Source organism: Triplophysa dalaica, chromosome 9 (assembly GCF_015846415.1).
Source record: "Triplophysa dalaica isolate WHDGS20190420 chromosome 9, ASM1584641v1, whole genome shotgun sequence".
Taxonomy (NCBI): Eukaryota; Metazoa; Chordata; class Actinopteri; order Cypriniformes; family Nemacheilidae; genus Triplophysa; species Triplophysa dalaica.
Genome location: NC_079550.1, coordinates 21637762 through 21662436, shown reverse-complemented (window position 1 = coordinate 21662436; position 24675 = coordinate 21637762). Strand labels below are relative to the sequence as shown.

Genomic DNA, 24675 nt, shown 5'->3' with positions numbered 1-24675 from the left:
CCATTAGATGGTTTAAGATTGACAAAATGCAAATATGCACATGCTAGTAATCTCTGTGTATTCCAGATCTGAAGTCATTTTGATCATGCTTGCCTAGCCTTCGATCTTTATGCGGTTTGGGGAGTGTAGGAGACTTTCCCAGCTCTGTTTTATTGTTATTTCTATAAATTTTGTCCGCTAGAAATTCCTCTCTGACCTTGATTTCATTTCTGTTTCTAATCTTACACATTTATCACAAAACAAAAGCACTTTTTGGAAAAAAAATCTAGAAGGATCAGTGTGACTGCACTTGACGGAAAAAATTAGATATAACATTAGATGTTTTTTCAATCATTGAGTGGTGATCAAAATAGATAATTGTTTAGTTCAAATAAGCTCTCAGCCAAGAACAACCTGATAATTTGCCAAACACAATTACATTAGTTCCCTGATTTTATTGGATTGCCATGACATAATGAAAGGCTATTTATAGCTAGGTTTATCATTAAACAGTAAGGATTGAGAAGCATACAAGGAAGTCAATTGTATACATTAAGATGAACAGGTTAAAGGGGTTTGAGTCTACATAAAAAATAATATATCATTCAGGGGGTTTGTCAGTGGACTGTTATGTGAAAAACTTCGTAAATACTATTATTATCATAACAAGAGTGTCAATAATACAAATTGTGTCGTGTATCCACGTCTTCTGCAAACAAAAGAGACCGTCGTTTATGCAGTCGCCATTCGGAGTGACGTCACGAACTCGCCGTTTGACCTCGTTCGATCACAAACGCGTTTTTTCCAACACGGCTAAGAATTTGTCGGTTAATAAACGCCGACATACATTTCTCGTCGCACTACTTTGAGCATACAACGCTGCAGCTGTTACGTTACGCCCGCGTGGCTTCTGTTTTGCCGAAGGAGACGGGGGGCTCTACCCCTCCCCCCGCTTCCGGTGTTTGGGCGGAAGGAGCTATGAGCTCAGGCCTCATACTTTCAATGGCGACCGAAAACTGGCCGAACAGAAAGCGGGAGCAATCGCGGAGGGGTACGGAGTGTACAAGCGACATTAATTAAATAAATTATTTAATTCTCGAACTGTACTCAAAGTTCGCGTTCAAAACAACACACGTCTCGAGCCATGGCCGATGCCGCAGCCAGAAACGGGAGTATTTCGCCCCTCGAATCGGGTAAGGCGCAAAAAGTAACACTTGAGAAATATGATTTGGAGATACTTTATAATTTATTAATCATATGTCGAGTTATAAACGACCTCGCGCTGTTTCTTCTCAGAGTTGTACTATTTGATATCGCGCTTTCTTAGCACGGGGCCGTGTCGGAAAGCGGCCGAGGTGAGTTGTCTCCGGTCTTTGATACTTTTATAAAGATTTACTGTAAAATCATGTTGATGTGGATGAGAGAACTGATCTGGGGGCATTATCATCTGTTGCAGGCTCTCGTGTGTGAGCTGGAAGAAAATCAGGTGTGTGGTGCAATTCGTCAACCTTTATATCAGTGTGTAACGAAACGTTATGCTTCCTATTTGGATCGAGATATGGATTACTAATATTACTTGACAATATCGCATTCTATTAACGTTTTAATATGCAAAAAATATATACAGACGCTCTGTTTTCGCCCTTATTTACCCGGCTTACTTTTTGATAGCTCCTGCCACGCCGATTGGATTGGAGAGGAAACGAGCACCCACGATCATTTGAAGATTTGGTAAGTGTTTGTTTGGATATTATTTCTGGAGCATATGCTTGGCATGCGTTTTATTCGCGCACGTGTTCGTTTTTGTGGGCGATTAAAGAACTTTAAACGACAGGCGCGACTGTCACGTTTTCTGCCGGCTGCTGCGTTACCTCAATATATTTGTTAAACTTCGATCAGGACCGATATTTGTTGTTATTGCGGTCAAAGATGTGCGATTATTGTCATTTCGACTGTTTCCCTATTATTCAGCGCTCTGTTGCAGTTAGGGTGGGGCCTCTTTGGTTTGTGGCTACGTCAGAATGTTAAACCTTCCAATCAGCGATGGGAATTCGCAGTCGGCTTTTTATCTTGCATGTGACCTGCGTTTTGATTGGCTGACGAGATGGCTTGTTTTGCATAAACTCCTTGCACTCGAGCACATGAAACAAACCTTTTATTTATGTTTTTGAAGGGTCGCGACCGCTGCTCGGTCACTTCAGGAAAGAGTATCTTAATTAATAATAAATAGTACTTTTAATAATGTTTGCAGTATTTGGGGAATAAATAAGATCTATTTCATTAAGGCATAGTTAACCCGTAAATGAAAATTCTCGTATTATTTACTCCGCACTATGCCATTAGATGCATATGACTGACTTTCTTTTAATCGAACACGAAGATGTTTTTATTACGTTTAGATTTAACTTATTTTTAATACATTTTTTATTTATTTTTATGATATCCTACAAAAAGCTCATGGATCTTTCGCAAAAGTTATCCAAACAACTCCAGTGGGTTTATAAAAGACTTCAGAGTTAAAGTGATACCGTTGCAATTGAAAACAAATCATATTTTATATTTATTATATAAATTCCTATATTGTTGATAACTGTTAATATCATTGGTGCTCGCGTGTTGACATTTTTGTCATATGATATTACGCCACAAGACGCACGAGAACCAGTGAGGTTCAAAGTTATCGATGTGTCGACATGATACCATTTTTATCTTAAATAATTTACATTTATTCATTTAGCAGATCCTTAACTTTTAAAAGTTGTGTTGAAAAGAAGAACAAAATAAGTCTGAAGCTGTGGTTCTCAAACTGGGGGCCAGAGCCCAATCAAACATCAGAAAAATAAGACCGCCAACTAAAAGAATTGATGTTCCAGTATTGTATAGCTGAAAATGTTTAGGATTTATAAGTGATGCAAAAGAGATGCACCCTACACAATGGGGGCCTAAAAAGTGTGAGAGCCACACGTGTAAACGTTCTTTATTTTTTAAGGTTGCAGCCAACAGACATATCGCGCCAAATCACCTGCTGCAGATATGCAAGCAAATCGGTCCGATTCTGGACCGGGAGGTTCCGTCCGGTGTGCAGGGAGTGCACTCCCTACTGGGAGCTGGCAAACACTCATTACTGCGAACATCAAAAGGTGAGACCGTGCTTTGTGTGAGGCAAGTCGTCTGTCCCTGCATTTCACTAATATTTGCCCGTCGACATCACTAGATTGCGGCAACAGCAGATGGAAAGCCTCCACATTCGCGGCCCTCCACAGGGGGCGACCACCGGAGAGGCCTTTAAGTTGCAGGGATGCCCCAAATATAGGTGAGTACCTGCAGCTGTACAAACTCGCAGAATAAAGCAACCTTCTCATAGCACGTTTTCTTTGCTTACAAGTTGATGTAATGCACACGAATGCGTTTGGGTGATGCTTTTGACCATAGTGACTTACATTGTCTTGTTTTAGCGGAGGTGTACCGTGGCAGAGAGCTTACTGGAGCTCAGCGCTTCAACTCTATCAACCCAGTTAGCAATTATCAACACATGAGGCTGCACAGGCGGATTCTGGGACATCTGTCTGCTGTATACTGTATCGCCTTTGATCGAACAGGTTCCAGGATTTTTACGGTGAGCACCGAAATCTTCATGAAGCTGCCTGGGATTCAACTCTTTGTGGATGTTAATGAAGCAGACGTGATTGTGTTTACTGACCCGCAGGGTTCCGATGATGCCTTGGTGAAGATCTGGTCCTCTTTTGACGGGAGGCTTCACTCAACGCTCAGAGGACATCACGCCGAGATATCAGACCTCGCCGTCAACTTTGAGAATACTCTTATCGCGGCCGGAAGCTGCGACAAAACCATTCGCGTCTGGTGCCTTCGAACCTGTGCCCCGATGGCAGTCCTTCAGGGCCACAGTGGATCTATTACCTCTTTACAGGTGATTGTGCAGTATGACATAAGCTTCCGTTCCGTGCTTTTTTTTGCCACATCTGTAAAAAAAAAATGGTGTTCCAAGACGCTTTGCAAACCTAGGGTACTTGCACAGTATTTAAAAAAACTTAGCAGACCGATCGAGTATCAGGGTTCAAGACCAATGGGCAAAACGTATAGCATGAACAGTCCACTGTGAGCAAAATTCAGTTTGGTTTCTTTAAGCGCTTTTCACAATGCATTGGGTCACAGTTGCCTTACAGGAAACATTACTAATAAATGAAAAAATAAGTATGATGATTAATGATGAAATGATGAAAAGTCGTATTAAAATGAGCTCGCATGTGCTTTTGGAAAAGTGTTTTTGCTTCAGCTTTTGGGGCTCTGTGCTTCACTTGCTCTAACAGTTGAGGTATTCATTTCTTCTTTCTCTTTGTAGTTCTCTCCGTTTGTCAAGGGCTCCAAAAGGCACATGGTTTCCACAGGAACAGATGCAACCGTTTGTTTCTGGCAGTGGGATGTTCATAGCAACAGTTTTAAGTGAGTTTTCTTCACCACGTTAAAACCAATCACTTACTTTGATCAGGTATGATGCATGCGTGACAGTTTGTTAAAAGTAAGACTTTCTCTTCCTTTTTAACTTTTATTAGCGACCGCCCACACAAATTCACAGAGAGGCCGAGACCTGGCGTGCAAACGGTCTGTTCTTCTTTCAGCCCTGGTAAGACTAACGGAATGTCTCAAGTCGTTTTTCCTGATGTACATGCATTATTTTATTGAAGGATTTGTCTGTTTTCTCGTTCAGGTGGCATGTTCCTTGCAACAGGAAGTACAGATGATGTCATCAGGATATACTATCTGGGCAGTGGTGGTCCAGAAAAACTAGCAGAGCTTGACTCGCACACTGTAAGGGCTCCCAAATAAGAGGAATAGTTCATAAGAGAATTAACATTTGTGCTTTGTGTAGTTACCCTTATATTCTCCTTGAGTTGTATGACTTTCTTTTCCGAAAAAATTCAAATGTTTAAGGGTATACACCACCCAAATATGAAATTTCTGTCATAAATTACTCACATTCCAGTTGTTCCGAATCTGTATGTAATTTCTTTGTTCTGATAAACACAGAGGGAGATATTTGGAAGAATGCTAATAACCAGACAGATTTTGCCCCCCATTGACTCCCATAGTAGGAAAATATACAATGGGTGTCAAAAGTGCTCCAGAACTGTCCTATGTTCTTCAAAATATCTTCTTTTGTGTAATTTTTTTTGTGTAATTTTTCCTACTATGGTAGTCAATGGGTGAGATCTGTCTGGTTAAAAGCATTCTTCCAAATGTCTTTCTCTGTGTTCATCAGAACAAAGACATTTCTACAGATTTGGAACAAGAGTAAGTTATGACATAATTTACATTTTTGGGGTCGGACTATCCCTTTAAGCGCTGTTTTTGTGTAATTTTGGATGATTGGATCTAAAAGAGACAGAAAAACACATTGAAAGACAAAAGATGTCTTCTGCTGTATTCTTAATCCTATGATGATAAATGAGCCCTGAATTCTTATTTGGTCTAAATCTGCAATCTGTAACTCATCGCTGCCAAAATAAACTGTAATAAAATAATTATTTTTATGATACATGATGATGAGTTGTGCAACCACCCCTGATTTTATAGGAAATGTCAGTTTGTTGTCACTTCGCAGATGGCGACAAAGTGGTAAAAGTTACCCATTGCAGCTATGGCACATAAATATTAGTCGAATGTGCAATTGAGACCCTTCTGGTATAGATGTGGCGCAATTGAATTGAAAATAGTCAAGAACTGCAGCTGAATGGAAGGATATTTGGCAAATAAAATTTTAGCTGAACATGTGCCATGTGAAATGCTTTGTAATAATGTTCACTTTTAATTTGCAGGACAAGGTGGACAGCATTCAGTTCTGTCATTCCGGAGAGAGGTATTATTAACTGTTTACTACAAATATTTCCGTCACGTGTTTAGTATGTTTGTTTACAACATCTTTCTCTCTCTCTCAGGTTTGTGAGCGGCAGTCGAGATGGCACAGCTCGTATATGGCGGCTACATCAGAGACATCAGTGGAAGAGTCTTTTATTGCAAATGTCTGCCACTCTTCCAGGGTATGAAAGCATCTAGCAATCTCTAAGAAATATTTAATTGACACTGCAGATTATTGTAGCATCTCCCTGCATGTTCCCTGTAGGTCTGCACCTTTAACAGAGGATGAAAATTTTGTCAAACCCAAAGTCACCATGGTGTCCTGGGACCGGCACGACAACACTGTCATTACTGCTGTTAACAATCATCTCCTCAAAGTCTGGAATTCATACACGGGACAGTTGCTTCATGTTTTAAAAGTAAGTATATGGTTATATGTAGTGATGTACCGAAAGTTTGGCTGGCGAAATAAAAAAATAGACAGAAACAAAAGCAAAATATCTGGCGCCCCTCGCCTCTCCCTTCAGTGCTCGGGCTCACTATAGGTGTTATCAAAGGACAATCATGTAAGCGTGCCATAACAAAGGCTTAAACTAATAAATATACCAAGGACAGCTCAAAACCAGCAGACAGAACGTGTGATGCACGACTGCCGGTGACAGGCTTTGTTTCTTTATTGCAGGAGATCGTGTGCATCGTGCATGTTTTAAAGCCGAACTTTAAACATAACAAACTTCATATTTTGTGTATGATCAGTGGAACGATCTGTCAGTAACTGATGATGTAGCTCACATGGACTGTCATCTGGCAGGTGCTTATATCACTGAAGCTCATTTTAAGCCTTTTTACAAGAACAGACTCACTGCCTCTGTGTTCTGCGTATTGTGCACCATTAATAAACTTCTGGTATTAGCAAGAGCTGCTGAGTTTGACTATAGCATGACAACTGTTATGCAAATAATTATACTCAAATATTTCTTACTGAGCGTTCACACCAGATGCGTTCACACAAGAGGTCAGTTGTGGTCTAATGGTTAGAGAGTTTGACTTGTAGCCAGAAGGTCACTTGTTCAATTCTCAGTGCCACCAGGAAATGACTGAAGTGCCCTTGAGCAAGACACCTTACCCCTGTTTGCTCTGCAGTGATGGCTGCCCACTGCACCCTACTTGTAAGTCGCTTTGGATAAAAAGCGTCTGCTAAATGAAAATGTAAAGTAAATGTAAGATGCGTTAAATCGCACGTAGTTGGACGCTTGAACATTTTGAATTTATTCGCGCATGAAATTCACTTGACAATAGACGCAAGTTCATGTTATGGGCGGCTCTAGTCTCCTTGCGAAATGACCGACATGGATTTTGTTGAAACTTACCAGATTGTCCGACCTCCTCACTCACTTTCTTCCAAGCAAGATCCTTTTTATTCCTGTTTCGATAAAAGTAAGATGTATCATTCAGCTCCGGGTATGCATCGTTGATTTTGTCAACGATTAAGTTCAAAATTTTCAACTAGTGCGGCAAATGGCCAAAACGCTTAATTCGCGCCGCATAATGTCGAGCGCGTCTTTGCATTGACTTAACATGTAAATCACTCGTGCTTCATTAGCGTTTGGTGGGAACGCTGCATAAAACTACAATGTTTAGATGATTGGTAATAAAGTTAGATATGATTGTGTTGCAATGGCCAATAAAAAATATGTTTTGGATATTCTTTTAAAATAGGTTCTCCATCATTTTTATGGTTTACGTGCGTGTTATTAATACAATTACATAAGAAAACGTTTTTTTTAAGTAATTTTGGTATTGGTTTCGGGGGAGAGCATCCTAAATTTTTGGTATCGGTTTCGGCCCATAATTTTCATTTCAGTGCATCACCAGTAGTATGTGTGTGTTGTGCCATTGAACACACTCATGGTCTTGATTCAAAGGTTAAACAGAATTGTATGATCCACAGAAGTCATTTGTATTTTTCTTGACGCAGGGTCATGAAGCAGAGGTGTTTGTTTTGGAGCCCCACCCCTATGATCCGAGGATCATGCTGTCTGCTGGTCATGATGGAAATGTCTTTATATGGGACCTCATCAGAGGCACCAAAACTCTTCATTACTTTAATATGGTAAAATAACTTCAGCACCTGCACATACCCAAGTTTTCTTATGATGTTTATCATTGAAAGAACAACCCCAAACATATGAATAATAGTAATACATGTATCTCTCAGTAAGTTTACATACTTAGTTTGAAGTTAAACTGACATTTCCTGTGAAATTGTACTTGACAGCTCAAACTTATTAAAACGTTATGATACGCTAACTGTAGACAAATCAAGCTTAAGTAAGCAGATGGTTTTCAACATCGATTTCAACTTGAAGAAATATGGCATTAAATTAGACTTTGATGTCATTTTAGTTATATAAACTGATTCCCCTTTGGTCTAAATGGTGTTTCTTCTATGTAGATTGAAGGTCAAGGACACGGGGCCGTGTTCGACTGCAAGTTCACTCCTGATGGACATCGCTTCGCGTGTACGGACTCTCACGGACATCTGGTTATATTCGGCTTCGGGAGCTCAAAGCCTTATGAAAAGGTTTGTATGATTCACAAAGTCAAGTAATATGATGATTGAAGCAACGTCTAGCTACATTTAATGTTCCTTCTTTTCATTTATCTGTCCAAAACGTGTCTCAGCTTCCGGACCAGGTGTTCTTCCACACCGATTACCGGCCGCTGATCCGGGACTCGAACGGGTTTGTTCTGGATGAGCAGACCCAGCAGGCCCCACACCTGATGCCGCCTCCATTCCTAGTGGATGTCGATGGGAACCCTCATCCTCCCAAGTTTCAAAGACTGGTGCCTGGAAGGGAGAACATCGCAGACGAACATCTCGTTCCTCAACTGGGCTACGTCGCTACGAGTAAGAGGCCCTTGTTTTAATGCATCAGTAGTTCAGTGCAGAAAGCCGAACACTTTCTGAATTCTCCGGCTCAATTTCAGGTGATGGTGAGGTTGTGGAGCAGGTGATCAGTCAGCAGCGCGCCGAGAGCGAGGAACCTCGCCACCACATTCTGGATGACGCCATACGTCAACTTCAAGAAAACCAGGACAGACAGCCGACAGTTCGTGCCGAGGGTGTCCCCGTCTCGGCCCGCATTCCCGAACCCGGCACTCCCCGCAGAGGTGACTGAACATTTAAAGCTTTATCAGCAGACCTCAAAAATTGCACAGTTTCTCCTGTGGACATGAAACCATTAATGAATTCCTTTCTTAAAGTGATCGTTCAACCCCAAAATGAAAATTCTGTCATCATTTACTCACCCTCTTTCTTTATTCAAACCTGTATGACATTCTTCGGCAGAATACAAAGGAAGATATTTTGATAACCGAGCAGCGGTGTTCCCCATTGACTTCTATTGTGGGGACACAAAACCAACAAAAGTGAAGGCTGCCACCACTGTTCGGTCACCAACATTTTTCAAAATATCTTCTTTTGTCTTCTGCCGGAGAAAGAATGTCATACAGGTTTGAAATGACAAGAGGGTGAGTAAATGGAATTTTTTGAGTGAACTATCCCTTTAATAAGAAATGGCAGACGGAGTGTGACCTATATTCCATGAAAGTAGTCTATATATAATGTAGACAAAAATGTTCTCGCCATGGAAGCTGGTATGGCATAAAACAAACAAACATCTATATAATAAACGCCAATAAAAGAGCGAGTGGTGGAAAAAGCCAATATAGTACAAATAATATATTTTTATTATCAAATAAAATGTTTATATACATGACACTGGACAACAAAACCAGTCTTATGGGTCAATTTTTCGAAATCAAGATTTTTACATGATCTGAATAATAAGATTTCTATTGATGTATGAGTTGTTACAATAGGACAATATCTGGCTCAGATACAAACGTTTTAAACTCAAGAATCTGAGAGTGCAAAATATTAAAAAATTGTCTTTGAAGCTGTAATCAGAAGCTGTTGCAGGCCATCCACTCACAAAAATAAAGTTTTTATATATTTAAGGTAGGAATGTACAAAATATCTTTGTGGAACATGATCTTTACTTAATATCCTAATGATTTTTGGCACAAAAGAAAAATAGATAATTTTGTCTCTTTTTTTTTTTCTTTTACTGAAATGTTCCCGTGCTACTTAAGACTACTATATGTGACCCTGGATCACAAAACCAATAAATTGTTTTGTACAGTGTCTGTGAACGAACGGATGGGTGTGCAGTCTCCACCTAATGTGGGATTACGTCGCAGTGGTCAAGTGGAGGGCGTTCGACAGATGCACCAGAATGCTCCACGCAGCCAGATGGCCACTGAGAGAGACCTTCAGGCTTGGAGACGTAGGGTGGTCGTGCCTGAGCTTACGACAAGCAGCTACAAGTGAGACTCTTATTCCATTTCCACTTAAAGTGATACTTCACCCAAAAATAAAAATTCTGTCATCATTTACTCGCCTTTAAACAATATACTTTTGTTCCTATAATTTACACTCTCATAAATATCTACATCAACAATGTTTTGCTAATAGCAGTAAGTGAATGATCACGACAGGGAACCGCTGAAGAAGTTTAACCAGAAGAAATCATACAGGATTTATTGGCTATAGTATATCAGCCTAAATTTTATCATCCGCTGATAAGAGTCAGTGTAACCTTGCTGTTGGTTCATTCAGGGCCCAGGAGTCGTATAGAGCCGTCAAGGGCGAGGAGGAGGTCACCCTTTACAACACAAAGAAACGGAGAGTGACCCATGCCACTTTCAGGGTAAGGTCACACCTCTTTATCAACATCTCTTGTGTCGTTAACTCTCACTAAAGTCAGATCGCTCTGATCGTAGGATGATTCGGAAGATGAGGGGCCATGCATCAAGCGTACGCACTCACGCAAACGTCAGAAAACCTTGGAGCGTAAAGAGAGACTGGGCGAAGAGTTCTTAGAGATGTCTTGCGAGGAGGGGGAGGAGACGGTCTCTTCTGAGGTGAAGTATTGTCATTTGTTTTGGGAAGCTGTGTTGTTCTTGCGATCGACATTTGTCATGTCTGTAATGATTTGTGGTATTGGCGTAGGACACTGAAATGGAGGGAAGTGATGTCGATTCCTCTGAAGATGACGACGAGTGGAGAAGCGATAGCTCAAGGTAACACGGTTGCCATCATTTTAAGTGTTGTGTCGTTTCTACGCCACTAGAGGCGCCAAACATGCAGAAATTACAGCTGAAGAATTCCACAAATTTAACTGTGAAAAAGATTAACCATCATTAATAATCTGTTTTCCGGAGTGTAACCGTTGACATCTTTATTATGAGTTCATCGTGAATAATTTTGTGTTTCAAAATTGAAGCCGCTCCTCCAGTGATTGTTCAGACTGGACGGCAGACGCAGGAATCAGTCTGCGGCCTCCTTCATCTCCGTCGTCCCGAAGGCGCGCTAGCCGTAGGATCAGCAGCTCTGAGGACGAGGTTGAGGAGGATGAAGATCCAGTGGAGGAGGAACAGACTCTCGACGAAGACGACCAGACGTCTTCAACCCGGAAGCACAAGAAGGCCAAAAGCAAAACGCCAAAGGTGAGTTTTTACGATGTCTTGATGTGAAATGACTCGATCAAATGTTTCAATGATTTTTGATATCTGTCTATGAAAAACGCAGCGCCCAAAACCAAGGCCGACCATTAACAGAGAGGTGTCAACCGAGTTCCGTCCCTCGGCGTGGATCACTGATGTCATTCCCAGAAAGTCGCCCTTTGTCCCTCAGATGGGAGACGAGGTGATGTGGTGTTTCGCTTGTCTTTTCTGTTGACACGCCTTTGCTGAATGTGTGCGTTTCATGTCCCACTGCGTCCGATTCTCTTCACAGGTCATCTATTTTCGTCAGGGTCATGAGGCGTACGTGGATGCCGTCTGTAGGAGTAACCTCTACCACATTAATCTCGACAAACAGCCGTGGAAGAAAATGGAGTTGAGAGTAAGTTTACTAGGATGCTGGTTGATGCTTGCGGATGCTGACGAACTTGGGTTATATTGTGCTTGTTGTCAATGACCTGGGCCTTGTACACACTATACAACTAGCCACTGTCTCGACCGTCCAGATGGTCACAGACTGTGTACACGGTCCAGAGCCAGAAAGAAGATCTTTTTGAAGATTCCCTAAATCCCCGCTGGAGATATCGTTTAAGGGCCAAACAGCCATTTAAAGGGACAGTTCACCCGAAAATGAAAATTCTGTCATCATTGACTCGCCTTCAGATTGTTCCAAACCTGTAAAAGTGTCTTTGTTCTGCTAAACACAAAGGAAGATATTTAAAAGAATGTCAGTAGATCCCATCCCCCATTGACTACCATAGTATGGAAAATAAATACTATGGGTGTCAATGGGGGATGGGATGCGTTTGGTCACTGACATTCTTTCAAATATCTTCCTTTGTGATTAGCAGAACAAAGACAATTTTTAAGGTTTGGATCAATTTGATGGTGAGTAAATGATGAATGAATTTCTCTGTCTGCTCCTTCAGATCATAGTCCCTATGAAAAGTTTTGTATTAATAGACCAAAGTGTTGTAAAGATATAGCAATACATCCTGTTTTCAGTCAACTTTCTTAAATTCATATTATCATAAATTTAAAACAAAAACATACAAAGTTGTGATTTGGTATCGTGGTCTTCTGAGCCTATTTTGATGAGAATCGAACACCGTTTAGAGGAGTAATGAAAACGCAACACTGTGGAGCATAGTATATCCACTTCATTCATTGGTTTTCCCCAAGAACTCTTCAGTCTCCTGGAGGAATCCTTTTATTTTTCCTGGGTTATTAAAATATAAAACGGCTTTGCGAGTGTCTCAGCCGTAATGCATGTTTAGGACCATCTCTCACCATGACCAAACGCTTTAAATAAAAACCGTACCCATCCCAAAAGAAAGGTCTAATAGCAAAATAATCATTTTTAGATTTCTGTCTTTGAAAATTCGTAATACTGTTTTTCTTTTATACTAGGACCAAGAGTTTGTGCAAATAACAGGGATCAAATACGAAGTGTGCCCACCAACCTTGTGCTGTTTAAAACTTGCCCAGATCGACCCTGGAACAGGCAAAATAACAGACAGGTCCTTCACAGTAAAGTAAGTTGTCACTCAACATTCTTTTATTGCCAAGTTATGCTTTGAAATGTAGATAACGTCTGCAAGATTTTGTAAACGTTTCGATGCTTTTTGTTTTAGATATCATGATATGCCAGATGTTATTGACTTCCTGGTGCTGCATCAGAGTTACGATGAGGCGCGGAACAGAGTCTGGAGACCGAGTAAGTCAACTGCACGGCTTAAAATAAAAAAAGATTTTATTTCAATCGCGTGACTTTTCTGTAATCAATCGCATTAAGCGTAAAATTCAATAATGAATTCAAAAGTATTGTATTGTGCACTTTTATTTTATCTTTATTATGCTGCTGCCCCTTTAAGAGCGCTCTATACAGATATATGGATCTAATGTACTGCGAGACATCCGTTTGTTTCACAGCTGTTAACATTCATGAAACTGGGGCAATGATAGATAAGCACATGGATGAAGATATGGAGATGAAACGGAGAGACTGAATGTGCCGCTTGCGTATTGTAACATTTCTGCGCATTAAATTTATGACGCGTGAAAAGTATAGTAAAATTAAGAAAAACTGATCGCACAGGCAGGAAAAATATTCGTAAAATGCAACCATTTGGTCGCATTCTAGAGCCCTGTTCTTCAATCAACTCCATCATATGGAAGAGATGAAGTGTCCATGTAAGAGTTTGGGTTCGTTTCTCCATTCAGTTCTGGTGTTCATGTGCGCACTTCAGCAGTCTTAGAGCAACCCTAAATGCTCTCATTGGTTGAGACGCGAGATGACGCCCATCCCAAGCCAGTACCGATCAACATCTCACCTCACTGTGACTAATGCTTTGTCAGTACGTTTCAGAGTCAGTTAGCAACAGACTTTCAAAATGAATAAATAAATATAAAACACTGCGTTACTGATGATCAAATAATTGTCTGCATTACTGCGTTAACGTGATAATCACGCGTCAACTTGCCCAGCTTTACTTTTTTTATTTGCATTCTATCATACATGTGAGTTACGCAGTGATGTACATGAGAAAATCAAATGTTATGTTCTTGATGTAGACGATCGATTTCGCTCCGTGATTGATGACGCCTGGTGGTTTGGGACGATAGTTTGTCAGGAACCGTATCAGCCGGAGTATCCTGACAGCCATTTTCAGTGCTTTAAAGTCAAGTAAGCCTAAACTTGTTGATGCATTGAGATGTAGAGTAAAGTTTTTTGGTGTAGACTGTATTCGTGATTTCCGTTTCTGCAGGTGGGATAATGGTGAGATAGAAAAGCTGAGTCCTTGGGATGTGGAAGCTATTCCTGAAAACGGTACGTCACATGTTACGTTCTCTTTATTTCAAGAATTTAGGACGTCAACATTGTGTTAAATGTACGAAAGAGTCGCTTTTATTTATGAATGGTTTTTGTATTTCAGCTGAACAGCCGGAGTCGGAGGGGGCAGGAGTTCCCGTGACGGTTGAAGAGATGATTGACATCCTGTATAAACCACAGGAGGGTGAATGGGGGGACAGGGGACGAGAGGAAGAGAGCGCACGCGTGATCGCAGGCATCGAGCAGCTCATCACCGTTGGTGTGTAGCCTTATTTTCTTAGTCTCAGGTCAGCAGTTTATTTTCTGAGATTGAACTGAATTGAAATTTAAGTTATTTAAACAGACATGCAGTACTAAAAACATTACATGTGTGTGTGCATTTTGAGACAACTCAAAGGCAATGATGTATTTTAAGATATGTCTGTGCAAGTTGGTTTCCTCTCTTACATTTATTTTGGTCGAGGACTAGTCTAATCCCTGTCTGGGAACCCTCTAGCATGATGTATATACACAGACTAAAATAGGCCATTCTGCCATTTAAACGTGGGGTGTCTGATTTCCGAATTATGTTAGAGTACCAAAACAAACTTATAGCCTATCATCAGTAAGGTGCACAGTGCACAGGATGCTCATCGAGCCGAGTGCTGACGAAAGATGCGGGTAGGAGTGTGTCAAAAACTGCTAAGAGAAATCAAATGCCCCACCTTTAATGGCTTAAAACTATACAAAGGAATGATCTAGTCACTGTCCATTATAAATGCATTGAAGTTTACTCAATGCATACATTTAAATAAACTGAAACCGCCACATGCAGCGTTTTTAAATACCTTTATTACATGCTGTATGAAAGACGCCAGGGTCACGTTCCATCACAAAAAGTCAGGATCTTCGCAAATTAGCTTCGTAAAGGCCTTAAGATGAGAATGAAATGAATATGAATGTGCCATCTAGTGGCTGAGGATGGAAGTCTGTCAATGAATTATTGCTGGTGACAATAAATTTAGAAGTAGACCTAATATAAACTTAAATATGATTTAATTAACATTAAAGGGTTGGCCGAGTATTCGAGCAGTCTTCCTTCTTTTTCGTCCTTGGCTGATCACATGCCTGATTTTGGCGGTCTGGTTCATTTATTATTTTGTGCTGGGACTAAAATCTGACTTTTGACCCCGTACGTCTCCGTTTCTGTCCAACAGACATCACCGCACCTTTCTCTGGTCCAGTCGACCTTATTCAGTATCCTACGTACTGCACCGTCATCGCATATCCCACAGACCTGAACACCATCAAACTGCGGTTAAAGCACAACTTCTATAGGTGTGTACCTGCTCGCAGCTATTTCGAGTTTGGGTGGTGATTCATAGCCTGTCTTTGGTTTGTTTTTAACACGTCACGATTCTTTCAGGCGGATGTCAGCACTGATCTGGGACGTCAAACACATTGAACAAAATGCAAAGACTTTCAATGAGCCCCGCAGCAAGATTGCACACTCGGCAAAGATCATCACTAATGCTCTCTTAAAGTTCATCAGGTCTGTGTTTGTCATATCGTAAGATGAGTGCATTCAAGTGATGAACTGTGATCTTACGATTTGGTTGTGTGCAGTAAACCTCACTGTGTGGATGTCATGGAGATCTACAGTGCTGTGGAAAACATGGAGTTCTCCGATGATGAGGTGAGGTTATGTCATGTTCTGCCTGTCATCTGTTGTGTCGTCATGTAGACGTGAGAATGATTAACTCGTGGCTTTTTAGGATCTGGATGACATTGATGCGCCTGGAACCTCATCCGGACCGAGACTTCGTCAGGTAGTGTGAAACGTCGTTTTGAGAAGTCATAATGTGTGATGAATGAAAGTGGAGGTAAAAGATCTGTGTATTTGTTGGCAGCCCTCGGTGGAGGTCGTGCAGGACAGGGACGCGTGGAAGGACCAGTGCAAGCGTCTGTTGGACTACATGTTTCAGTGTGAGGACTCTGAACCTTTCCGGAATCCTGTGGATCGGAGTGAATATCCCGTGAGTCTCCTATAAAGGAAACAGATTCCTGTCATGGGTTTGATTCCAAAGAAGCACATGCTCATAAAATGTATTCTTGGATTGGATTAAATCATCTGCCAAATGTATAATAATGCATAGGGCTGCAACAACTAATCCATAATAAAAATACTTGTCAACTAATTTCATTATAGATTAGTTGGTCTGTGACGTCACTTGCGAGCTGCGCAGTTATAAATAAAGCATCTTCTTTCCTTTTAAAATGACCGTTTTAGACGTGTCAATCCATGTTCCAGCATGAACTTTGCAGTTTTAAAGTCAGACGTGTCTCTCCGTGCATGCGTCTCTCCGTGCAGCGAGAGGTGCGCATTTTTAAAGTCAGACGTGTCTTTCTGTGCATGCTTATCTCCGTGCAGCGCGAGGTGGATGGTTTTTAGGTTAAACGTCTATCTCTGTGTATGTGTCTCTCCGTGCAGCGCAAGGTGCGCAGTTTTAAAGTCAGAAGTGTCTCTCCGTGCATGCGTCTCTCTGTGCAGCGCAAGTTGTGCAAGTTTTTAAGTATTTCCGTGCATGCGTCTCCATGCAGCGCAAGTTCCACAGTTTTAAAGTCTTTCCGTGCATGTGTCTCTCCGTGCAGCGCAAGGTGCGCTGTTTTTAGGTCGAACGTCTCTCTCTGTGCATGTATCTCTCCGTGCAGTGCCAGGTGCACTGGTTTAAATTCAGACGTGTCTCTCCATGCAGAACAAGTTGCGCATTTTTTAAGTCAGACGTGTTTTGCATGCATCTCTTCAAGCCGTGCAGGTTTAATGTACACTCAAAATCAAAAAGTGCACTATATAGGAGATAGGGGGCGAATTCATACAGCTTTTGGGAGAAGGTAAAGGAGTTCAGTTGTGTATGCTTTTCACATCTCTGATGAAGTTATTATTTGCAAAAGATCTAATTACACTTTTTATACGATTTATCTGAAAAAATATCATCCAACTAATCGATTATCAAAATAATTGTTAGTTGCAACCCTAGTAATACACCCGTCACAGAATAAGAAGACCTACAATAACTTGACTGAATGATGTTCTGACCAATTTCTTAAGTAGTTTTCGTTCGGTCTGAATGTAACGTTCTTCACGTTTTGTCTTTGTGTACCTCAGGACTACACGGCTATTATTGATACGCCGATGGACCTCGGAACTGTTCAGAAAAATCTTGCAGAAGACTGCTTTGAAAATCCCACAGACGTCTGCAAGGACACCAGGCTCATATTTGCCAACGCTAAAGCCTACACGCCCAATAAACGGTCGAAGGTATTTCAAACGACCAACAAACGTCTTTGTGCTCCATCTTACAGGCTGAACGTGACTGTTGATATTCTTGTGTGTTTGACAGATCTATAGCATGACCTTGCGACTCTCAGCGTTTTTCGAGGAGAGCATACGCAAAATCATTTCTGACTACAAGTCCGCTGTCAAAAGTAGCTTGAAGCTCAGACGCAGTCAGAGGTTCAGGAAGAAACTTCAGCATCAGGATCCATCCAGCCAAGAATCCACACGGTAGGACTGAGCTCAGTAAATCTAACAGAGAATAAATTGAGTTGTTCGCATACAGAAGATGGCAAACCTGTTGCGCATGTTTTTCTTGCCGTAGTCAACAGAGGGCTACTGTTAAAACTCAGGAAATCCTGGAACCATCTGCAACCAAATCTACCTCAGCCAAGGTGTCCGTGTCAGAGCGCCGCAGAGTCAACGAATCAAAGAACGGCTTCAGGCGGAGTGGCTCATCTTCATCTGGTAAGATGAAACACGTTTGATGGAAGATCTTAAAAGGATCCCGGCCTAGCAAGATTTGTTTCTCTTGTAAATTGGCTTTTCGAAACAAATTATTTTCTATACAGCAGAGAAAACCTAAAATGTAATACTCATTTTTACCTACAGAGGCCGCCAGTTTTTTTCCGATGGTGTAAAAAGTGTTGCATGCTGAAGTCAACCGATCTTTAATATGATAAACACAACAACTACTTAGTTCTCCTTTAGATATAAGGAGCCATGTGAAAAACACGAGTAGTTGAACAATAATCTATCGAATGAATCTTGAGAACAAACTGTTTTTATTATTATTTTATATTATTCATATTTATCATATAAACCGCATAAGAGAGATTTAACTTCAACACTAGTATTTTTTATTTTGCTGTCCACCGTAGGACACATGCAGCTACCCACATACGTACATACATGGCTGCATATAAATAAATGTGAATTATAAGATATGTTTAGCTGTTATGAAATGCTTTTAATCAGATTAAATTATGCATTTGACTTTCACATTGGCTCTCTTAGTCATGACAGTTCACGTCTGCTGATACTGTATCTGTAAATGGATAGTTGATGAATAAATCCTACATGTATCCCAAAGTGCAAGTAAATTACATTGTTTTATATGATTAATAATCATATATTCGTAATAGACACTATAAACATTTTTTTTTTTTTGCATAATTTACTTGCCTTTATTCCAACCCAGATGTTTGACTTTCTTTTTTCAGTTGAACACAACTGAGTTTTTTTGTTGAAATGCATTCATGTTATCCTGAAAATATAATTGTTCATATCTTTCTCCATAAAAATTATTCTTATATTCTGCAGTACAATATAAAAATGACTTATGTTCAACTGAAGAAAGGCAGTCATACATCTGGGATAGCATGAGGCTTATTAGAGGAAAAAAGATTGTTTTTAGGTCACGTATACTTATAAAATGTGTTTGAAATAGGAATTTGATGCTGAAGTCAACTTGTGGCTCTTTTATGTCAATGTAGGGTCTGATCAACAAAGCAAACAGTCTTCGAGCGAGTCTGATGAGGAAGAGAGGCCTTCGTCGTCCCGTCTCTTCAGGCGAGAGACGAGAGCGACGAGGAGAGCTGCACAAAATAAAGGAGGAAAGCAGAGACATGGTGAGTTTGTCAGAGACATGATATACAATTTCTGTTTAAGATATTTTTCAGATTGCTTCTGTCATGCAAATGTATTCTCTTGCTCTTAATTTTGTTTGTTTTTCGCATGCAAATGTGCTGGTATAGTTGTACTGGTAAATAAACTGATACCCATTAATAAATAGTCAAACATATTTCGGGGTAAAAATAAAAATGACACAAAGCTCTTTAATATTTGTCTTGCGTTACATGGGTTGTCTGTCTTGTTTATTTCAGAGAGCCACACCAAGGTGAACGGGTTCAGCAGAAGCCAGGAGCGTCAGAGGTCCAGACCCTCTAGCGGCTCTGACCAGGAGCCAGATTCGGACGCCTCTGAGAACGAGTCGTCTTCTTCCGTCAGTTCCCGGCCAAGGACCCGCAGGACTGCCATGGCAGCGGTCAGTAAGATGAAACTGATGGATATCCTGGAGGAAGATGACGCTTCAGACGAGGAAGGTCGCGGACGCAGCGTTCGGCACGTTACCCGCGCTAGCAAACGCTCTACTGTAATTCAGAGCAGCGGTGATTCGGAGGAAGACGACACATCTCAGGACGGTAAGCATACCAACTAGTCTGCATCACGATTTAGTCAAAAAATTACATTTAGTTGCTCAAATTTTTTTTTTTTCACTCAGAGTCAAATGAAAGCGAAGGTTCGGCCAGCGAAGAAGAGAAAAGCGAGGCTAGCGCTAACAGCGACTCCTCCGCTCACAGCAAAGAAAGCGGAAGAGCTGGCCTTAGATCATGCAGACGGACAGGAACGGAGAAAAAGGGTGCGTTTGGTTTGATCTTCATGATATGGAACTTAATCATAAAGTCTTGAGTTTTCATTTAAGTCTAACATGTTCTTATTTTTCATTTTTAGAAGCTTCTTTGGTTAACGGGCATTGCAAACGGCAATACGATGAAAGCGAGGACAACTCTGATAATGACAGTTCGGCAGAGGAGTCGGATGAAGAGCGTACTGTCAGACAGAAGCCCACTAGGATGACGGCGAAAGCTGCCGTCAGTAAAATAAAAAAACTGAATCGCAGCGATGCAGAGGAACATGAGAACCACCCCCGAAACCAACGTCGGAAACATCAGTCAAGCAAGCAGGAGACCAGACGTTCAGAAGAGGATGAAGAGCCCATAGCTAAAAAGCACCCTCATCACAACGGAAGAAAGATGGAGGTGAAGGAGGAAAAGAGGAGTAAATTAGCATCAGAACGCCAAGAACAAGCTTCGGTCTCAAAAATGCACGTCATCCAGAAGAAAACCACAGTCACGGATGCATTAACTTCAACTACCCAGGACTCCGAGGAACTCAGTGACGTTCCATTGAAACCTTTTGCACGTCAGAAGCGCATTCAATCAGATGAAGACGTTGAAGAGAACGGACACGATGGTGCCGAGAAAAGATCGGTCAGGAACAGAAAGCGGGCGTCCAACACTCATAGGAAAAGGCGTGATGCGAGTTCAGATGTTTCCGATTCAGAGAAATCTGTTGAGGACAGGAAGAGGATTAAATCGGAAGATGAAGAGAATCAAAGCGATGAGGCCGAGGAAATATTGCTCCGCAAGAGAAAGCCGACGTCCAACACTCTTCAATCAGACGATGAAGAGAATCTGAGTGATGACGTTGATGAAACCGGGTCCGTGGGCAAGCTGACATCCGGCGTCCGGAAGAAGCAGGATGAAAGCTCGGATGTTTCCGGTTCAGAGAGTGAGGAGGGAAAAAAAGAGGCCACTTCATCCGACGAGTGGCAACAGAGTGACGGATCCGAGAAAGACAAGAAAAGGTATCCAAGAAGAAGGCTTTGCACTAAAGCCCCTTCAAAACGCGGCTCTCTCAGAGATATTCCCAAGAAGAACTACATTATGGAGGACTCTGATGAAGACTTCAACGCTGAGGTGGGGATGCGGTCCAAGTGTGGAAAGAACAAGGAGCGGGCCAACTCCCGTGCAAGAAAACCATCAGGGGACTCCAAAAGGAAGCACGGCTGCACCACCGACGAAGACATCGACGACACCAGAAGACGGACCAGTTATGAAAACGTGGCTTCAGAACCTCGACAAAAGCGTGCAAAAACTTCCAAGCACTTGAGGAAGGGTGTGACAGCCTCTGAAAGCAGCTCCGAATCGCGGTGTAATTCGGAGAGCGGTTCGTTACGCGGAAAACGAGACCGCCGGTCGGAGGAGAAGGTCCCCAGTGAAACCCAGCATCAGGCACGCCGCGACCGCAAACGGAGTCGAAGTGAAAGCCACGAAAAGGAAAGCGGCTCTGAGAGCAAAGAAGAGTCCGAATCAGGAACCAGCTCGGGTTCGCGGAGCACTCCGAAGAGAACTCTCCGGGGAACCGCACGCTTGAGGAAACGCCAGAGAGACGTGTCCGACGAGGATAGCGACGTGTCGTACGCAAAGACGCGACCGGCTAGGCGCATCCGGACCAGAAACAGAGGCAAACAGACTGTGAATTACCAAGACAGCGAATGAAGGACTGGGCCGCGCAAGAGACACTAACTGGAGACCTTGAAGACCCAAAATTAAATGGTAGTAGCACTGGAGTCCTCGGGTGTATATACTGTGAATCGGTTTCATTCAGGGATATTTATATTTTCTATGAAAAAACGACAGAGAAACGATTTCTAGAGATGCGATTCATTCGCTGGTTCTCACCAGCGCCACTCGGTAATTCGGCCAACAGGAAAGACTGCATAGAGGCGCATTGTCTGCTTTGGGTGCTATCCTAATTTACCTCTCCTGTTAAATCGAGCATCATTTGCTGGCTTGCACTAAAGCACACTGTATTGAGGTATTTTATACACTAGTTCTGCATTTGAAACTCAGGGGTCAACTATGTTTACGTCCGCACACACTTTACTACAATAAATGATTAGTCTCTGCCCGGACACACGTTTTGTATCGTCACTGTATGAGAGGGACGTTGAGCCAAAATGAACAAAAAATTCTTCCTCGTATCAAACTTTTTTTGGATTCCCGTTTGGTTCCTTGTATGTTTTTTTCCATCTTTCCAGAGTTTTCTGAGAATGGGTTTGTAGCAAACAGTTGTACATTGAAACCTTTCTTTGTTTGAGCATTACTTTCTTTTAATATTCCATTGCAATGCCATGTACTATAATTTGGTACCAATTTGCGAAGTACGGTCAATCGAAAGAGTACTTGCGGCAAAGTACTGTGATTTCTCATATTGGGAAGATGTTTTAGTGATCTGTTGCGTACTTTCAGTATTAATTTCTTGTCTGACTTAACTTATGAACAGCAGTGAACTTTTGTACCCGGACTTTGAATTGTGCATCGCGGTTTATGTAACGCAGTTGGCATTTTTGCTTGATGTCTTTCGTAAAAGCTTATTCTTTAAAACAAGTTTCTCTGGGGATGTTAGGCTTGTTGGCCACTGAAGTGGGAGAGGAATGACTTCCTATGAATAAAAATACTGTTTCAGGATGGTCTGAAATGTCATTCTTCATTGATAGCTGTGAATATTTAATAAAAAAGTGATATATTTTGCATGTTCCAATCAAGATGCTGTAAATAGATGGTATGCAAATGTATCTTGAGTTTAATGGTTCTGTGGCCTTTTTAAAGGGACAGGTCACCCAAAACATAAAATTCTGTCATCATTTATACATCCTCGTGTTGTTCCAAATGTGTATTTATTGTTCTGCTGATCAAAGAGACCGATATAAAATCCTTGCAAACAAACCATTGACAACCATAGTAAGAAAATGACTAGTCAGAAATATCCCAGAACCGTTTACTTTCCAACATTCTTCAAAACACCGTTGTTTGTGTTCATCAGAACAAAGACATTTTGAAGCATTGGGACAACTTGAGGGTGAGTTAATAACAAATTTTTTTTGGGTGAACTGTCCCTTTAACGTCCTGCATTTTTCCCATGGGTGTCCTTAAATTTTGATTGTATTGTTATCAGGTAATATCAATTTTAAATGATTTGTTCAGAAGTGTATGCCTGTGCATAAATAGAGATCGACACCGAGGCTATATCAAAGTTTGAGTCATTTCACAGTTCACTCTTCTTTCTTTTATTTGAACAATATCTGTGAATTCTGTCCTACTGTATAAAATACAGGAACGTTTCTCAAATAGCGCTTGGAAGGGAAAGCAATTCAACTATATCACTAGTAAATCTACAACTATTAAGGTCTACTAAAATGTATACAAAATTTCAATAACAGAAACCATCTGGTCATTTGTGTCCCAACTTCAGAAATAGTTTTCATATTCTGTGACAACTTTGCTACAGTATGTGACAAAAGATCTTAATTTGACTTTGAATTAACAGTATTAAACCTTAAACATCAAATATTCAACAATTTTATTGATGGGGTCTTAATTGCAACAATACACATTATCATGTTATATCAGCCATTCTTATCTCTAGAGAGAAAACCATTTGATCTGTTCCACTTTCTTCTGACCATCAGACTTAAAGTGAACTCTTAAAGTGATACTTAACTACCGAATAAAAAATGTTCCCACGTTTTACTAGCCCTCGATGCATCCTAACTGGTATTCACTTCAGAAGACCTTTGTTGAAACCACAGAGCTGCGTTGAGCAGTTCTTTGATGGATGGATGCTTTTTTTGGAGCTTCAAAAAGTTAACACCCGTTCACTCCCATTCTACTGCTTGGAATTAATATGATACGTGGTATTATAACTCCGCCTGCATTATTCTTCACAAAGAAACCATATTCAGTCAGAATACTTTGAGGGTGAGTAAAACATGGGGACATTTTTATTAGCTTGTAAAGTATCCCTTTAACAGTCCCCACTAAAACAACCCATTTTTTTCGCCTGGGTTAACAAATGAAAGATTTTCACAACATGGCCTTTACAAAAACTTTGTCTAGTGAGGCTGTAACCCTTAAGACGGGTGAAATGTTGTCAATGTCCAATCAGAAATGTATTGTCCGTTTATATATACAGTACATTTAAAATGTATACGTGAGTTTTTCCAACTACACAGTCTCAATCTGACCTGTAATTGATATATTTGACCTCTTTCTCTTACAATCTTATTAGATGCAGCCACTGAACATACAGTATGTGAATGAGTTTCCTTCCGCTTTTGAACTCTGAGAACCGTGTAACGGAGGAGAGTGGTTTGCATGCCATTAACAACAAGCATGCCCTTAGCTCTATTTCTTAAGCAATATGCCCTTCTGCTTTGTTTATGAAACCCTGTAACATTTCGTTCAGTAGCTCAGGGAGACTGTCAAAAAACACGGAAACAAATATTGTTTGGCCTAAGTGATATCCAACTTTGGAATATGATTCTCTTATTCAAATATATCATTTAGATGTGTTAAATATGCTGGATGCGTGTTGCATGGTTGTGATTGAAGTATAAAAAATGAACAACACATGAGCGTAATCAAGGTCTGACTACAAAATATGACCAACATATGAATAA

General features: G+C 41.0%; 1 protein-coding gene across 1 annotated transcript; it reads left to right on the top strand.

Moving 5' to 3' along the window:
- The first annotated feature begins 83 nt into the window (after nt 1-83).
- On the top strand, nt 84-22682 carry brwd1 (bromodomain and WD repeat domain containing 1). The gene is made up of 42 exons (XM_056756951.1): nt 84-1172; nt 1276-1334; nt 1436-1465; nt 1651-1710; nt 2969-3119; nt 3194-3292; nt 3435-3595; nt 3686-3907; nt 4340-4440; nt 4551-4621; nt 4706-4806; nt 5814-5854; nt 5934-6035; nt 6119-6272; nt 7832-7966; nt 8309-8437; nt 8539-8764; nt 8845-9027; nt 10062-10245; nt 10538-10628; nt 10702-10842; nt 10931-11001; nt 11205-11427; nt 11510-11626; nt 11717-11824; nt 12853-12977; nt 13077-13159; nt 14017-14128; nt 14211-14272; nt 14379-14534; nt 15472-15592; nt 15681-15806; nt 15881-15950; nt 16030-16083; nt 16165-16290; nt 17421-17573; nt 17656-17819; nt 17914-18056; nt 19085-19219; nt 19475-19792; nt 19873-20010; nt 20103-22682. The coding sequence occupies exons 1-42, from the start codon at nt 1124-1126 to the stop codon at nt 21710-21712; spliced, it is 6705 nt and encodes a 2234-aa protein (XP_056612929.1). The 5' UTR covers nt 84-1123; the 3' UTR covers nt 21713-22682.
- Nucleotides 22683-24675: the final 1993 nt, after the last annotated feature.

Excerpts from the sequence above, each read along its gene's own strand:
- brwd1 (XM_056756951.1), top strand. The coding sequence starts at position 1,124 with ATGGCCGATGCCGCAGCCAGAAACGGGAGTATTTCGCCCCTCGAATCG. Across the intron at positions 10,843-10,930 it reads AGGAGACGGTCTCTTCTGAG|GACACTGAAATGGAGGGAAG; the intron begins GTGAAGTATTGT and ends GTATTGGCGTAG. Across the intron at positions 15,807-15,880 it reads GCTCTCTTAAAGTTCATCAG|TAAACCTCACTGTGTGGATG; the intron begins GTCTGTGTTTGT and ends GGTTGTGTGCAG.